The sequence below is a fragment of the Gossypium hirsutum genome, chromosome A08, assembly GCF_007990345.1.
Source record: "Gossypium hirsutum isolate 1008001.06 chromosome A08, Gossypium_hirsutum_v2.1, whole genome shotgun sequence".
Lineage (NCBI taxonomy): Eukaryota > Viridiplantae > Streptophyta > Magnoliopsida > Malvales > Malvaceae > Gossypium > Gossypium hirsutum.
Window position 1 is genome coordinate 118918600 of NC_053431.1, and position 18416 is coordinate 118937015.

General features: G+C 32.6%; 3 protein-coding genes and 1 long non-coding RNA gene across 4 annotated transcripts; 3 read left to right on the plus strand and 1 right to left on the minus strand.

The window, feature by feature from the left end:
* Positions 1-227: 227 nt before the first annotated feature.
* On the plus strand, positions 228-3008 carry LOC107936504 (pre-mRNA-splicing factor 18). Its single transcript, XM_016869243.2, has 2 exons — positions 228-1167; positions 2492-3008. Exons 1-2 carry the CDS (start codon positions 331-333, stop codon positions 2900-2902), a joined length of 1248 nt encoding a protein of 415 aa, XP_016724732.1. The 5' UTR covers positions 228-330; the 3' UTR covers positions 2903-3008.
* A 2672-nt stretch (positions 3009-5680) lies between these two features.
* LOC107936509 (F-box protein SKIP17) lies at positions 5681-10148 on the plus strand. The gene is made up of 13 exons (XM_016869252.2): positions 5681-6124; positions 6214-6389; positions 6700-6894; positions 6988-7098; positions 7534-7619; positions 7694-7815; positions 8243-8307; positions 8411-8483; positions 8569-8631; positions 8720-8784; positions 8867-8941; positions 9097-9366; positions 9724-10148. The coding sequence occupies exons 1-12, from the start codon at positions 5750-5752 to the stop codon at positions 9311-9313; spliced, it is 1623 nt and encodes a 540-aa protein (XP_016724741.2). The 5' UTR covers positions 5681-5749; the 3' UTR covers positions 9314-9366; positions 9724-10148.
* A 3588-nt stretch (positions 10149-13736) lies between these two features.
* LOC107936499 (uncharacterized) lies at positions 13737-16099 on the plus strand. Its single transcript, XM_041074948.1, has 3 exons — positions 13737-14012; positions 14179-15684; positions 15780-16099. Exon 2 carries the CDS (start codon positions 14333-14335, stop codon positions 14897-14899), a length of 567 nt encoding a protein of 188 aa, XP_040930882.1. The 5' UTR covers positions 13737-14012; positions 14179-14332; the 3' UTR covers positions 14900-15684; positions 15780-16099.
* Positions 15942-17819, minus strand: LOC107936500 (uncharacterized). The gene is made up of 2 exons (XR_001694410.2): positions 17167-17819; positions 15942-17082 (listed from the first exon to the last, which is right to left on the minus strand). It is a non-coding gene; the product is annotated as an uncharacterized lncRNA (long non-coding RNA).
* Positions 17820-18416: the final 597 nt, after the last annotated feature.

Genomic DNA, 18416 nt, shown 5'->3' on the forward strand with positions numbered 1-18416 from the left:
CATAATAAGAATTATAAACATTCTGTAACTAGTGAATTTTGATATCTTAATTTGAATATGCATATGCTATTTGAATAAGCCATAAATATTCGAATAATGGATATCTAGAATATGTATATGCATCCACCCCGAATCCATAATGGATTGTAATTTGATTAAAATGTGGACTAAATTCTAAACTCTAATATAATAGAGACCAAAACTAGAATTTGACCTTTAAATATTCACCGGGTGGTCAACAATCGAAAGATAGCGGTCGCCCGTCGTGTTCTTTATATTTGACGAAACTCAAAATCAAGCTTCGGCGATAGCCGTAACTTGAAACCCTAAATGGATCTTCTCAAAGAAGAGCTTCTCAAGAAGCGGCAAAGCTTAGCTCAGGAGACCGGCGGCAGGCGTGTATTTAAACGCTCCGAGATTGAGCAGAAGCAAATCCAGAAGCTTCGCGAGCAAGAAAAACGAGAACTCGAAGCTAAATCTCGCCGTCAATCGAACGCCTCTTCCTCCGCTGCGAACGACGCTTCGGCTAAATCCAATCCTTCCGCTTCCAGTACTGTCTCCGCGACTGCGACTTCCGCCGCCGGTTCTTCCAAATCCCTCACCGATGAACGAAATATCGATGACCTCGACCTTCCGAAGCAAGAAGTCATTCGCCGACTTCGGTTCCTCAAACAGCCTGTCACTCTTTTTGGGGAAGACGACGCGGCTCGTCTCGACAGGTTGAAATACGTCTTAAAAGCTGGACTTTTCGAAGTCGATAGCGATATGACCGAGGGTCAAACTAATGATTTCTCGAGAGACATAGCGGAGTTGCGGAAGCGGCAGAAGACGGGGATCGTGAGCGAGAGGAAGAGGAAGGATAGGGAGGAAGGTGGTGGAGGAGAGGACGGGGATGGAGGCGGCGGAGAAGAAGAGCTGAGTGGTGATGGTGGATCAAGCGGAGTCGATATGGACAAGGACTTGAAAAGAATGAAGGCGAATTTCGATGAGTTGTGTGGTGAAGATAAGATTCTGGTGTTTTTCAAGAGATTGTTGAATGAGTGGAATCAAGAGCTGGATGAGATGGGTGAGGCTGAGAAAAGGACGGCGAAAGGCAAGTCCATGGTCGCCACGTTTAAGCAGTGCGCTCGTTATTTGAACCCCTTGTTCAAGTTTTGTAGGAAGAAGGTAAATGCCATTTTATGCTGTGACTTGAATGATTACATTGTTTTCAATTCTGATATTTCGTTTTTAGTAATAGGGTTTCTAACTAAAAGATCTAAGCTTTTACTTGAAATGAAAATGGAATCAATAAGAATTAGACTAATTATTACATCAAGATTTGAGGTTCATGACTTGATCTGGGGCTGCTCTTTGCTTATATTCATTGTATTTTGTACCTTCTAGTTGGTATTCTTGTTTGTTGTGATCAAAGTGGTAAAGGGTTATTGAATTCATCATCGTTTTGCCCTTTAAGATCTTCAAAGTATTTCATTGATATACATTTTCAGTTCAAGTTTCCCTGCTGGCATTCCTTAACACTAGTCACCCTATCCATTATTTCGAGATTTTTGCCATTTCAACATTCAACATAGCCGCTAGGGGTAGGTACTTGGAAGAAAAAAATATGAAAATGGAATCTAGCAACACCAAATCATGTTGATAATCTGTGATGTGCTCGTGTTTTTTTTGTTTTCTGAATATGGGTCAAGGCTCTACTTATGAGAGTTATGAACCTTTTTAACAATAGATGAATTCGGATAAGTAATAATGAAGAATTGTTCACGGGATCTTTGTTAAATAGCAGTCAAGTGTAAACTTGTTTAACTCAAATAGGAGCTTCATCTTATATCAAGGTATTCTATTTCATATGTAACAGCCGCATCTTTTTATTTCTGACTGGCTGCTTTCTAGTTTTGATTTAAAGCCAAAGCACGCCCGGTAGCTTTTGTCTTGATAGATTGCTCTGCAGTGACTAAGTAAACTTGCATCTTCTCTTCAATAATCGAAGCTCTGTTTACATACTGCTTCAGTATGATGCCACGAGTTTGTCTCTGATACTGTGCTAGATGTTATGAAGTTACTCTAAATCCCCCATTTCTTGTTTGAAGTCGTTTTACTCAAAAGCATTAGAGTTCCTTGTGGTTTAATACTTTGTTAATGGTCGGGAAGTTTATTTATTTCATCACCCTTAGATAATTTTACTTACAACAGTTCACAGTAGTAAAAACGGGAGCCTCTTTTTCCATGTCTTCTCCACTCTAGGCATTAAAAATAGGGAAGATCCACCTTAGTTAACTTGGTAACCGATATAGTGATCTGCTATTCCTGTATTTTTAGTTGACAACCTTTAAATGGCCTTTAACTCGGGACAAAGTGAGACATGGAAGCATATCTGTGGGTATCCTCTCTTTGTGTGTGTGCCTATGTTTAAATTCATTTGTTTAAGGCTTCACTTGAAAAACTTTGCATTTATGAAACTCAGTATTTGCTTGTTATGTTCTAATTACAGGTTCTTCCCGATGATATCCGTCAAGCATTATTGGTGGTGGTTGAGTGTTGCATGAAGCGGGACTACCTAGCCGCAATGGACCAGTACATTAAATTGGCTATCGGTAATGCACCCTGGCCAATTGGTGTCACTATGGTTGGTATCCACGAACGTTCAGCTCGTGAGAAGATCTACACCAACAGTGTTGCACACATAATGAATGACGAGACAACTCGGAAATACTTGCAATCAATCAAAAGATTGATGACCTTTTGTCAACGCCGTTACCCCACACTCCCATCTAAAGCAGTCGAGTTCAACAGCTTGGCCAACGGTAGTGACTTACAGTCACTGCTCGCAGAAGAGAAGTTTTCTGGGGGTAATTCTTCAGAGGAAAGGCTTAGGCTAATGCCAGCTCCAAAGGAAAACTAGTTATCAATTTACATAATGTTTGATGTTATATGTAACATTATATTATATACTTCAATGTTTTAACTGACATTGATATGAACTTAAATTCTATATTATTGCGCTCTCATCTCTGTTGTTCGAAACTCCGCTAGAACTTGTTGGGTTACGAACTTTTCGGGATATTGGCTCGAAGAAAAGCATTAAGGTTAAAAAATGTTGAATGGAATTTTAATATTTTTATGAATATTTAATGTTTTATTTAATTAAACCAAATGAACGGATTAGATTAACAAATTGAATTGATAATGGATTCAATTAAAAATATTTTAAGTTTTTTAACACAATTTTTTGTTCATTCCCAACTAAAAAATTATTGATTGTATCCTGGCCCTTGTGTAAAATGACTAGTATGTAAAAAATGAATTTTTTTAATAATAATAAAAAAAATCATCTATGAATGATGTGGCAACGAATTGAAATAAAATTATATAAAATTAGAAAAGAATAATTAAAGAAGACAGATTCTTTTAATATCCAAATCATTCAAATAATTGATATTCACCAATAAATCAAAATATCTGAATTAAAAATGAATAAATAAATACAATCAAAGTGTCCCGTGACTGATGCAAACAGCCACTCTTCTGCTCTTTATTTTATATATATATATATTCACAATTTCTATATTCAAGCTTTCAATCAATACAAATGCACCCTCCCAACAATAACTTTCTCTCTTCATTTCTTTTTCTAATTTAAGAGAGAGAAATTTGATAATATCTAAATGAATTATAATAAAATGACTTAATATAAAATTTACACACTTTTCTAATGTGATATTTATATTGTTGTTTGTCAAAACTGACATTTATATTTGACAAAAAGTTATATATTTTGATATTAGAAAATAACGATGTTAATTTTTTAGTATTTAATTCGAGTTTTAAAGTTTATTTGATGATAGTTAATTGCTAATATTATTAGATTTGAGTTTTTTATTATTTTGTTAATAAAATAATTTTAGTGTTAATTTTGAATTTATTTAGGGTAAACTATACTGATAATTACCCAATTATAAAAAATTTTCATTTTAGCCACCCAAAATAAAAAGTTTGCAATTTAAACACATATGTTACATATTTCGGTCATTTTGGTCACTCCCGCTAAAATCACAAACGACAAGCTGACGTGGTAGTTAAAAAATTGGTATAATAATAAATTTAGCACTTAATTTTTACATATCATGTCGATTTGGTCATAATTTAAAAAATTCACCCTCAAAATTTACAAATGTTCTCAATTTGATCCTAGAATGAAAATTTAATATTATTATAATTATAATTATTAATATAAATATAAATTTAAATATAAAATTTAAATTTAAATTTATTATTATATTTTTTTGAAAAGATTTATGTATTCTTATATATTTCTTTGAATTTTTTAGAATTAGATCAAATTGAGAATATTTGTAAATTTTGAGGGTTAGTTTTTTAAAATTATGACTAAATCGATATAATATGTAAAAGTTAATGGCTAAATTTGTTATTATACCAATTTTTTAATTACCACGTCAGCTTGTAGTTTGTGATTTTAGCGGGAGTGACCAAAATGACTGAACTATGTAACGTGAATGCTTAAATTGTAAACTTTTTATTTTGAGTGCCTAAAATAAAAATTTTCTATAGTTAGGTGACTATCTGTGTAGTTTACCCATTTATTTAATTATGTGTTTAATTTGTGTGAAGAATGTGAATTAATTAGGGGTTTAGAGTTGATTTGATGAAAGATAATTGTTAATATTATTAGCTAATTAGGATTTTTCATTAAATTAGCTCCTAAAATCGAGTTAAACACTAAAAAGTTAACAACACTAGCTTCAAGTATCAAAATGTATAACTTTTGTTAAATATAGGTACTCCATGGGGACAAAATATAATACAAGTAGGAGTGTTCAATTGGTTAACCGACCCAAACTATTGTTAACCGAACCGAATTTTTTTCAAAAAAATTAACCGAACCGAACTTTTTCAGTTAAGTCGGTCGATTAACGGAAATTTTTATGTTTTTATATTTTTTGGTTAAAACATATAAAAAATTAACCGAATATAATATATATAAAATGTATATAAAAATATAAATTTTCGGTTAATTAACCAATTTCGAACCAAATTAACTATTAACCGAACTTCCAGAAAATTATTAACCAATCATCGACTGAATTAATTTAGTTAACTGACCAATTAACTGAATTCGGTCGATTAACTAAATTAATTTGGTTTTACTTGAAATTTGTACGCCCCAAAACATGAGTAGAGAAAAAAAAATTAAACTCATATCTAATATAATCTTTAATTTTTATTAATTTCATCATATATCTTTAATCTATGGTTAGATTCTAAATTGATCCTTATATATTTGTATGTTTAAAATTTGGTCCTTTTATTTTAAGAAAAGTAATCATTTTACTTTTCAGGTTAAAAAAAGCAAGTCCAATTATTATCCCAGCTCAGATTTTTTCTATTAAATTCAACGATATGACGTTAAAGGAGTACGATAGACTGAATCTTAAATGCGTTAAAATACAGGGACTTAATGTACATTTTAACCTTAATATAAATTTTTGTATTTAAACATAATAAAAATATTAAGCAATCATTAAAATTCCGCCTAATAAAGACACAACACAATAATACATCACGTCATCATCGACCTTGATAATAAAAAAACGTTAAAACCCAGAAATCCTTCCACGTGCATGCCACGTTTCATCAATTTACATTCCGTACAAAAAAACACAAAATAAAATAAAATTTCACCAACGCCACTCTCTCTATCTATCTCTCTCGTCTACCACAACCACCGGCTATGGATACCCTCCATCACCACCACCACCACCACCACCCCACTCCTCCGCCGATTAGTTCCTCAACTTCCATGGCCAAACGCCCTTGCTCTTCTTCTTCATCTCAAAACCCTAGGCTTCCTCCTCACTTCTCTCAAATGGACCATCTCCTCCACTCTTTCCTTTCTTTCCCCGATTCATCTCCTCCTATTTCCCTTGACCTTTCCTTGGACCGCCTCCTCGATTCCTCCCCTTCCGACGCCGATCAATCTATCCTCATCGATCGTGCTCACCGGCTAGGTTGCCTCCTCCTACGTGCTGCCAATCGTTCCGCTCGGAAACGTGCTTCGATTCATAACTCCGTTGCTTGGGTCCTCCCGCCTGATCTCACTATCAAGGTAAATGTTTCAAGCCTTCAACTCTGTTTTTTGATCTACGGCTGTGATTTTGTTCTTTCTTTCTGATATTTTAAAAATTATTATTGCAGGTGTTTTCGATGCTGGATTCGCAGAGTCTTTGCTACGCCGCGGCGACGTGTTCGATGTTTAACAAGTGTGCTATGGATCCTTTGTGCTATGCCAATATCGACCTTACTACTGTCGTGCCTAAGGTTAATAATGCCGTTGTTTCCACCATGATCCAACGAGCTGGCAAATCACTCCAGTAAGATTCGCCTTCTTTTTTTCCTTTTTCTATCACAGTTCAGCATTTAATTTTATTAACATTAGCCCAATCCGAACTTTTTTCGGTGCTTGATTTGTCTTTCGCGTGATATAACTATCGGTAACAAGCTCTCTTGACACACACACACACACATATTTAGGTGGTTTTAGCCGGTTCGTTTAAATTACTATATCTTTTAGAGAAAAGATTAGTGTGATTTAGTATTGAATTATATTTGCATATGGGTTTTTTTTTTCTTTTTCTAATTTGTAGTTTCTTGTTAATTACTATCTTTTGAATGGTTATTTAGATCTCTTAAGCTTGGTATAGTACCTGGCCCGACCGGGTCTCCTGGTTCCTGTCAACCATTGGTGTATACCATCAGGAACTCTGGAGATGTATCGAACTTTTCGTGGAACGAGAAAAGGACGAGGCAAGGAAAGGAATCATCCATTCTTACAAGGTCCTGCTTATATCCATTAAGTGGGGACAATGGTGCCACTGGGTATGGTTCAATGCAATAGCTTCTTTTTTTAGAATCAATGATGTGGAACAAGTTTTTTTTGTTCTTATTAGTTGTCTTTTTTTCTATTGTAAGAACTCTTCTGAGGAGGTTGCATCTATACAATATCGAAAGAATGGACAATGCATCACTTTGTGTGGCATTAGCAGCATGCCCTTCTTTACTTGATTTGGAGATTGTTGGCCTGTGAGTTTCCTCATTCAAGCTGGTTTTCAGTACTTATCTTTTTGTCTTTTGTTTCTGTCTGCTCAAACTTGCCTTAAGCTTATAGCAGCTGGATGATAATAAGTGCTAAAAGCTCAAAAATTTGAAGTTGTTTATAAGCATGGAATGATTAATCATATAACAAAAATTCACAGAGAGATTGATTTGCTAATGCACGGTCAATAATCAGTAGACTCATAAAGGGTTGAGCTGAGGGTATAGTAAATATATCATCATGACATCAATTAAAGAAGCACTTTGCTGTTGTCCGAACCATTCAATTTTGTTAGTTCTTAACCCAGCCTAATGTGCAATTTGATGATGATACTGATATAGTTAGTAATTGCTTTAGCAGAGTAGCTGATTTTTTTCTGTTCAACCTTCTAAGTTGTTTGTTCACTCTCTTTTTTGATGCAGTCATGTTGAGCTGAGGCAAACTTTGATGTCAGTGAGCTCTCATTGTCGCTTCATAGAGCGATTATTCTTTGAGTCTTCCAAAACTGGTATGGAGTCACTTCATGAGTATGTCTTTTCTAAATACTCAAAATATATTCTTAAAGCTGTTATGATAATGCAGGGAGGGATGACAGCTTGAAATCGCCAACTTGTTTTGAGTTAGTGAACAATTGTCCTAATCTTTCATCTTTGTCGCTGAGAGGTTTTAAACTGCATGATTATAAAGTTCGCATACTTGTTAAGGTGTGCACTCATTTAATGTTTGTTTAAAATAGCCTCTGATTGGTTTGCACTTCAAGTTCATGCTTAATGGATTGAAATCTTGTCAAACATTTAAAATCTCATGAATAAATTGATAGTGTATGAACTGCGTTTCATATTACTATATATTCATGGTCTTTGCTGCTAACATTTTTTTCTTGAAAATATCTAATTCTTGAAATTTTCTACTTGCATTCAATTAATATCGCAAATTTTTTGTAGTTTTTGACAGACAAATTCAGCCTCTCCTAATAAAATCAGAATTCTGAATTGGTTACTTGATAAGGTTCAATGGTTGAAACATAGTAATATTAGGAAGGGTGGATTTGCGTAAATATTTTGTTATATGCTGGAAGAATGGTGATTCTCTTTAATACACTGCACTGAGTGGTGGTCTGATCACTTGCAGGGATTCCGTAAACTGAAATATGCTGATTTTTCAACGTCATACTCGATCACTGGAACCTTTTTGAGGTCCATGAAGCCCTTGTCAATCATGCCTACGAGAATCCTTCAAAGTTGTGTTTTTTTCCAACGCTTTTATGCATTACTCAGTAGTTTCTTTCTCTTTGATCAGGAATTTGGGAAATGGCGGTGGTGGGAGTCTACTAGAGGATTTAATATTAAGGGATTGCATGCATCTCAAAGAGGTGAGGTCTAAACCAGCTCTTCCTCCTAGAGAAAGCCTTCTCTGTCTCTCTCTCACTCCCGTCTGACTTCTCATTTCTCATGCAGATGGAAGTTGCTCGGTTCTTGACAGCTGTTATTGCAGGAGATTTTAAGTTCCTTAAACATCTTGTGAGTCAAGTTGATATGTTAATATCATTTCATAGTCCTTGATTTTTTTCTGAATCCTCTTTTGATTGACTATTTCCATTATTCATAGGACATATCTAATAGGGAAGGTTTAGCTTCAGAAGGTGACTGGTATCAGAGATCTTACAACTCCAGGTAAATAAATCCTTCGTGAGATTCTGCTATACTGCCGGGATTGCTTTAATTTTTACAAACGTCTAACGTGTATATTGTGCAGTTTGATTCCTTTACAGCAGGTTTTGGAAGTAAGACCTGATATTTGTCTGCTAGCTGAGTTTCCATCGGAAGGATGGTACAGTTTACTCTTAAACCTAATTAGTTGGTAGTCGCATCATTGTTGTTAGTGTTTCCTTTTTTCCCCTCCTCACATAAGCATTCTAAGATCAGAAATTGGAAGTTCCTGGGAAATGAATATCGCATTTTGACTTGTTTTTCTTGGCTTTGCAGCTTCCTTGACATAGACCACATGATTGATAGTGATTTTAACAGTGAGCTCAGCCTGCCATTCCAGCAGAGCGGCGAAACTTCTGACGGTGCATTGGTTACGAGTTCATTAGAGAGCAGTTATAATAGTGATCAAGGTAGCGGTAATGAGGAGTATCAAGATTCAGGTTTTGTAATTTACGAGGAAAGCTCAGATGAGGTGGATTTTCTGGTCGTCTAAAAAAAGCTACCAGAGCTGACGAGTTCTGAAACTTGCAGCCACTAAGTGATCGGGTATTGTTATCTCATCCTTCTAATTTTTATTTTGGGATTGGCCAAGTATTTTCTTAGCATTGAGAAGGGTGCTTGATGCTTCTATGTTCATAAATACCCGAATCCATAGCTGTATATATACACAACCAAGGGAAGGTTATAATCCGAAACTGCCACACTTGACAAGTAATTAATTCAGTTATCTCCAAGTGTAGTGGCTTTTATATTTGCCCAAATGCCTCTAGTTTCCTTCTGTTGATCTCGGATTCTCGGGTAGAATTTCCGGGGTACTAATGGAAATAGTGATGTGATATTCGCAAATTGTATGTTTTGTTTTTACACGGTGTGGAGTTTCTGACTAAGCAATTCACAACACAGATAACCGGGAAGGAGGCTTTCTTCCTCATAACTGAAGCTGATAATTCGTTGCAGATGCAGCCGTGGGGCCTTTACGGAGCTCTGTAATCATAAAAAGAAAAGCTTCTCTGGGGAACACCTTTTTTTTTGTTTCCCTCATTCTCTCATTACTCTTAGAAGCTAATATGTTTTCAGATCATGAAAGTGGCAGCCAAATGGTTCAAGAGTTTATTGCTATTTGTAATTTTGTAGTGAAAATGGTGTTTGCTGATTATATTAGGTTTTTGGCAAAATAGCCAGTAGCAATTGTAAGGCTTGTATAATCTGCAGGCAGGCAGGCAGGATTGACTTTGGTGAAACCAAAGCAGTAAAAATTTACATGTTCTGGGGGGTGGGGGTTATTCGTTAACTCCGACGATAATAAACGTATACAGATTTAACATTTACCTTGGGTGTACTTTGATAAGTCAATCTTCTGTTGAGTTCAATATTGGACACCAACGTTTGATGGGTGTAGTAAGGAGATCAGTATTATTTTTTTATTCCAAGTAAAGTTTCGAGTTTGATGCTGCTAAAATAAGATTTTTAAACCCAGAACACTTAAATTTACTTTTGAAGTTTATTTAAAAGTTTGAAAACTGGGCCACTTGGATAGGAGTTGAATTGATTTATTTTATATTTTTAAATATATATTAAAACTTTTAATAATTTAATTCATAAAATCCGATGAAGCGGGGAAAAAGTAATTTCATCGATTTTAGTTTGGTGCTGAAAACATTACCAAAGTTTTCAGTTTTGTTGGTATAGGAGAATAAGTATGTTGAGATATGTATTAAACAGAATAATTATCATAAAAATATGGAATGAATTTAATGTTAAAAAAAATTATATTGTGTTTTGATTTTGTGTATTTCTATTATATATAACATTAAATCAGAATGAATTTAATTTTATATGTGATTATTAAAAATTCAAGTTATTGTGAAAATTTAAAATTATTACATTATCATTGCATGATTATCGTCAGCAAAATTGGATAAAAAAGGCGGAGGATGCTTATAATAGAAGCAAAAACTAGAACATAAATAAGTGTCTTATAATGTAATTCACCTAAAATATTGATATGAAATCACATTTTTAATATTTTATTACTTTCATAATAATGAAGTGAGCTAACCGGATACATTGAATTGGGACGGATCTGAAATTTTGGTTAAAACACTCCATAAGTCCTTATATTTTTGGTAAATTTGAAATTTAGTCTTTATATTTTTATTTTTAAAAATTTAGTGGTTTCATTTTTTAGATCTCAAATTTCAAACTAACTATTAATACTATCAAAGTTGATTTGTTAAACTGAGGCTCATTACCTATTTTTAAGTGAACATTTTATTTTTCATTTCAAGATGTAACATCAACAAATCTAACAATATCAACAACTGAATTTAAATTTTGAAATTAGAAAATGATTTAGACTAAATTTATAAAAAAATAAAAACATAAGGAGTAAATTTCAAAATTTCAAAAAATGTAAAGACTTGCGGAAAATTTTACCCTAATTTATGCCAGTAGTATATTATAAGGTTAGAGTGACGTGCGTGGGATCCCACCAGCATGTGCAAAGCAATGATAAATGATTATTTCTATTTTCTATTCCAATTCAAAGCCAACACACTCAAAATATATAGGGTTTGCAAATTTTCACTAAAATCGAATTAATTAGGTTAATCCATGGTTAATCAGTTAATTAATAGAATTAATTCGGTCAGAAGTCAGTTAATAATTTTTTAGAAGTTTAGTTAATTGAATTAATCAAAAATTTATATTTTTATATACATTTTACATTATTTAATTTAGTTAATTTTTTATATGTTTTATACTTATTTTAACAAAAAAATATAAATTTCTGTTAATTCGATTAACCGGCCGAATTAACAGAAAAAATTTAGTTTGGTTATTTTTTTGAAAAAAATTCAATTTAATTAACAGTTAAAGATTTAAAAAGATCAAAGAATTTGATTAATAGTAGTTTAGGTCGATTAACCGATTTAATATTCCTGAAAATATATATTTTTGGTGAAATATGTAATTTTCTTCATCGCAATCTACCTCTATTTGGATCCATATAAATTTTTTTTCCCTAATCCAAATAATAATAATAATAATAATTTTCTATTAAACCAGACATTTATGGAATAACTTCTATCCCTCAATTATTCCAATTCTTTAAGTATATGTTTGGGTTTGATAATTGAGTTTAATTTCAATATTTATTTTGGTATTCAAGCTTTTTTCTTTGTTCCGTTTAGATACTCGAGATTAGTTTTAATGTATAACTCAATGAATGTTTAACATGCATTTTCTAATAACAAAATACAAGTACGAAATTGAATATTAATTCTATTTTAATTCTAATAATAGCATTTATCATTAGATAAGTTTCCTCTAATTATTGGAAATTCTTTGTTTACTATATTTTGTATACTTTTGATTTTAATTTATATTAGCTCAAACATATATTTATTCTTGTAAATGCCAAATGAGTAAATAGTTGTTTAGTTGCTTCAGGTTTCACATTAATTTTGATCTGTCGTACTGTTTTAGTAATAGATCGGTATAATTTTTTTTGCACCGATTAAAATTTTAGTTCGTACTAATTGCGCTTAATTATTCTATTCAATTCAGTCACATTTACCGAAATATTGTACATCAACAACTATCGATTGGTACATGAATAATATTAAAAAGCTTATAAAATTTCTATTTTTTTTACCAGTACAATAACAAATAATAAAAACTTTTACTGGAGCATTATACACCAGGGTGCATGAATATTTTATATTTAAAAATTCATTTAATATCATACACTATATATTTATTAATATTAAATATTTTTTAAAATATCAACAAATCTGAAACGGAACACGCAACATATCAATACTAAACTTACTTTTAAAAAAAGCTTAATTCACAATTTAGTTCCTGAAGAATACTAATTTTCTCATTTCGGTACATAATTTTTTTGTCCCAATTTGATACTTAAAATATCAATTTCCTCTACATTTGGTTCATTTTGTGATGGACGTTACAAAACAACTGTTAAGCAACTTTGGTTAATGAAAAAGCAACAGATGACATGCTTTGATCATTTAAAAAATATTACGTGATAATTAGGTTATTTAAAATAAAAATATTAAATTTAATTTTAAAAAACTGAAAATTATAAGATTAAATATTTAAAAATACTTTTGACTTTGACGAATCGTTGACTGAGCGTTGACCAACCACATGGCATTATTAAAACATTCCACGTGCTCTTTTTAAAATTTTTTGTATGATATATATTATATTGATTAAAACAGTAAAAAACATATATAATATATAAAATATTATTTTTAAGTTCAAAAATTAATTTCTTATCAATCCTGTAATATATAATTTATAAATTTTAAAAAATGAAAGTAATTGCAAAAAAAACTTGAAATTTTAATATATTTTTAGAATTTTATAATTATATATTTTAAAATTTTATAAAAATATTTTTAAACAATTTTTACAAATTTTTTAAAATTTTTACAAAACTTTACATTTTTTGTAATGATATTATTAATTTCAAATAATTTCTTCTTCAATTATCATATTTTTTGTGAATTTTATTTTTATAATTTTTTTATAATTTATATGTTTTTTTAGATTATATATATTTTTCTAAATTTTTTATATATTTATTTCTATTATTTTATATTTTTTAATGTGTATATATATTTAATAAAAAATATTTATTTTTTACATAACGAGACCAAGTGACACTTTGTGATTGGTTATAATTTTTTTTTTAAATTTCAGTTAAAAAATGGACTAAAAAAATATAAGGAAGAAATACTTTAGGTACCAAATTGAGGAAAAAAAAATTAGATACCAAACTAGGAAAACGGTTATACTTTAGGGGTCGAATCGAAAATTAAACCTAAAAAATCACAGTAAACGAAGTACGTAAAGAAACAATATAAAAATACAACTGTGAGGATGTCAAATCAAAACCGTGGGATTCTGTTTCCTTTTCCTTTCTCTCTGTTTTTATCTCTTTTACACCCGCTTCAAGGTCTCATTTTCATGGCGGAACCCAAAAATTAAACCCAAAAATTTCCCCCAAAAGAATTCCATAAATCCAAAATCGAAAGAAAAAAAAGAACCAAGTAAAACTCATCGTTTAAAGAAAGAAGAACTCTCAGTCTTCAGATCCTAACGAATATCATATCACTTCATTCTTACTATTTCTCAAAGTGCATACTTTTTCCTCTTTTCCCCAGGTAGTTTCCTCACTTCCCCAAGTTCCTTAATTTAGGGTTCACTTTTTTTTCCTTTTGGTTTTGGGTACTGTTTGATGATTTTGATTTAAGAAGAGTAATGGTTTTTTTCTATTATTAACCTGATTATTTTTTTCCTTTGAATCTTGTTGGATCTACGATGGCGAAGGTCTAGGATTTACACGGCGTCGTTTCGGGTATGATCTTTGGTCGTCTCAAAGTTGTCACCTTTAGGGTTTAGTGGATTTAGAAGTTGGGTTATCGTAAGACTGAGTTGAATCGTTGAATCATTGAATCATTGAATCAGTGGAAAGGGGGTTAATATGGAGACTCCTGTTGTAGTGGTGGATCATAGGAACCAGTACTGTAATAGGGTGAAATCACATGGGCTAGCTAGGTTTGGGTCTTCTTCACCATCTACAAATTTCAATGGGATTAATTGTAGGGCTTTTGAATCTGGAGCAGGATTACTCCCAACCCCATTTAAGTATAGTTCTATCCCTATAACCAAACAGCCATCAAAAACTACCCGGAAAAGCTCTGCCATTCCTATCAATAACAACAACAGAACCCCTAGAAATTATAAGTCTTTTAATGAGATCTCTGGTGATGGTTTTATGTACTCGGAGCTTTGGGCCGGACCTGCCTATTCTAATTCGCCACCACCGAGCTCTTTGCCTATACCCAAATTCTCACTTCGCTCGAAGAGGTCCATGTCCCTTGATTTGCCTGCCGCTGACCCTGTCGTCGATGTTCACCTGACTGCTAAGTCCGCACCTTCATCTCCTACTAGGGAACTTGACCCTTCCGTTATGGAACTTTTTCATAGTGTAGATTCCGCGACTAAAACTTTACGTCGCATTCTCAATCTCGACAATACCGATGAATGAAAAAGAGCAAAGAGTATTTGTAAATGAGTTGTTGGCAAATTTGGAGTTAGTTTTAGATTGTATATATAGATTGAATAAGATGGTTGGTGATATGGGTCAAAGATGGCAAAATTGGCAATGGTAGCTCGGTAATCTCCAGGTTTTGCTTTATGAACCAATCCTTTGCGAGAATATAGTGCTGGTTATAACTTTTCATTAACAAGATGCCTTCAAGGTATATATATTTTGTGACTTTTGTAAGCTTGGGTGGAATGGAAGATGACTCGAGCCATATGGGAAGCTGTAAGAAGCTTTACACTAGAATCAAAGTTTCTTCTTTTAGCAGCAGATACCATGTATATATATACTGTTTGCAGAATGTCTACTAAATTGCTTTCTCTTAGGCTTTTCTCCTTGTGTTCCTTGATCCCCAATCAGTGTCCTTTGTTTCTAAGACCAAACTTTGATTTAGCCTCACTTAGTTTGCCTATATGGTCTTTGTTTGTAAACTCTTTTTCCTTTGTCCGTCATTGCCTGAATTGGCTGCTTAACAATCAAATATCCTCAAAAAATACACTTTTTTTCTTTCATTTAGTAATGATTTCTCTCCTCGCCATCTTTTTCTGTTTTTTAAAAAGAAAAAGTGAGAAGGGGGGAAGTAAAGCCAGTTATATTTCTGTATTGGAAGCTTGTATCATTGTCGCCATGCCGATGCTGGTCTCGTTTGTCCCAATGGGTGTTAGTGTTCTGTAGTGTTCATAAAGTCCTTTCTTGGAGATTGTTGACAATGCCAAGCTACTTACAAGGTATTTCTTTTATAAGAAATTTAGTTTTTTAGGTTATTTATGTTAGTTTAACTTTGTTAACTTTTGCTAACTATATGATTTATATATTTTTTCAGGGTTAAGTATTACAGGAGGCATTTGTTAAAGTGGATCTCTTCCTGCTAGCTATGTATAATCTTTTAAGGCAAGTCTTTGTAGGAACCGTATCAGTGTGTTTTCGATTCAATGAATTTTCTGTAAGCAGTGGCTTTATGTTGTTTCGGACACCATGTTGATGATGAAGGTGCAAATATATGTTCATTTGTTTACTGGTAATATTGGGGGTATCAATTACTGGAATGTTAAATGTCCAGGGTGCAAATACATGTTCTTTTTGGCCCTGAAACAAGTGGCATTCTTTTTGATGATCTAATTGTTCAAGCATGTACCATTTTTACATTGTTCAAGTACCCAAAATTTATCTAAAGCACAAGCAATTTTGAAAAACATTGCAGCCATGATCTTTACATTCAAAACGCAGCAGGGAAACATGGCACGACACGTTGAGCTCATCGATGTATTATAGATTTATATATGACCAGATGAGTTCAGTTGTAAAACTCGCCATCATCATTACTCCCTTGCTTTTACACCGGTTGGGAATAGGCCGAAACGGGCGAGGAAAAGACAGAAAGAATTAACTGAAGTGTCACCTTAGAGGATAATAAATCTGGCATAGAGGTAAAGATCAAAGGGGTATGTGCATACACAAGTCCCTCTGCTGAGCCAACCTGAGCCTCGACAGCGGAATGAGAAACAAGTTCCAGGCTTCCAAGGGCAACAGCATCTGTAAGACCTTCAGCTTAACCAAAGGCTATTGGAACCCCTATGAACTAAAAGGGTTCACATCCAAAGCGAAGGCAACTCATCAGCTTCTCTGGAGTAAAAGTATGAAGAGTTACTGTTTGTTAAACCATAAAGTCATGCTTTCACAATAAAATTTCATCTTTGAATTCCAAAGCAAACTAGAAAAAGGAAACCCATATAAGATCAGAAATAATACTAATAGAAGCTATGAGTAATATATTTATACTAATGCCAAAACTTTTAAAGATATAAGCATACCATCTTTAACAAAAAAAAAAACAAGCAATTTCAAAGAAGAGTGCAACCATGTTAGAACACCATCCACACCAATAACATGGATATTTTTTTTAGTACATTCTCATAAATAACAAGCAAAAGAAACACTTCACATCAAGAGAACCCCAAATGTTCAACCGTATGGAGGAGAAAATTCCTATTAAAAAGATGGCTAATAGCCTGATACCCAACATTGCTTCAGCTTCGGATACAACTCATATTTAAGCCGGCAAAAGGAAAGGCGTTTCATAAATTTCGAAATTAAATCCAAATTCTAAGCAATTTGCCAGTAAGTGCCTGTTAAAAGAATGGTTTAGACGTTTAGTAAAGAAAATATATAAAAAGGCTCCAATTCTAAAGCTTAGGAAAAAAAAGGACTACCTGAAAGTGAAAGCCAAGAGAAGAAGACTAAACGACAGCGTTCAATTTGCCTGATAAGAGAAGAATTATGCGACTGAAAGGGATTGTCCCAGCTGGCTGTTTCGGGCCCTGACACGGGCTCACCTCGCCACCGACTCTTCCCCCCAAAACCGCTGAAACCGCCGTGTCAAGTGGCTGTTTCAGACCAAGACACGGGCGCACCTCCCAACCAACACGAACACCCACCGACACTTCCTGCCAAAACCCCTTCTTCTACTGCTGCAGCCGCCTAGTAAGATGGCGGTTTCAGACCCCAACACGGGCGCACCTCCCAACCACCACAAACACTCATTGACTCTTCCCGCCAAAACCCAACACTCCCCTCTATGTAAACCAAAAGACCCAAATGCCATCTTCATTTGTTTTTCATCGAAATTTTAGTTTCTCATTAAAAAGAAGAAGAAAAAAAAAAACTGATATAATTTTTTATCAACAATTTTGGATTCTTTTTCTGGTAAGTCATTTTATTTTAGTTTAAATCTTATTTACGGTATTTTTTGTTATTAAATTTTATCTATGAAATATGATCTAATATTTTATTTTTTTATATTGTAAAATAATTTAAGTTACCCGTAAGTTTCTTTGTTTTCAATATATAATACAAATTATTGTTATTATTTTTAGATAATTATGCATTTGGATTTATTTTATTTTATTTATTTAGATTATTATGCATGTTTATTGTATTTCTTATTAATATTATTGTTGAATTACTTAATTATTTTTTAGGTTTTAAATTATAATTTTTATTATTAATATCTAATTATCATTACTTATTATTAATTAAATGACATAAATTTTGTTAATTTATAATTTTTCATTTGCAATTACCGGAATACTTTGTTCCAATATTTTTTTCCACAATAACATTGCTTGTCAATTATATAAAGATTATGTCATCTAATGTGACGGTTTTCATGTGAATTATATAAAATTTGTTTCTTTCTATGTATAAATTCTATCATATAAATTTTATCATTGAGATTAATTGTCGTGTTGTCTAAATTAATTCCATAAAAATAAATTTAAGATTTTAAATTTACTCTAATACACCATATACTTTTATTTATGAAAAATGGCTCTAAAATATGAAGAAAAATAAAGGAAAAAAAACCAATATAATATCCCCCAAAAATGCTCCCAATAATTTAATAATCACATTGACAATCAACAACAAAAATAAAAATAAAAAAACCTGTAATCCGTATGTA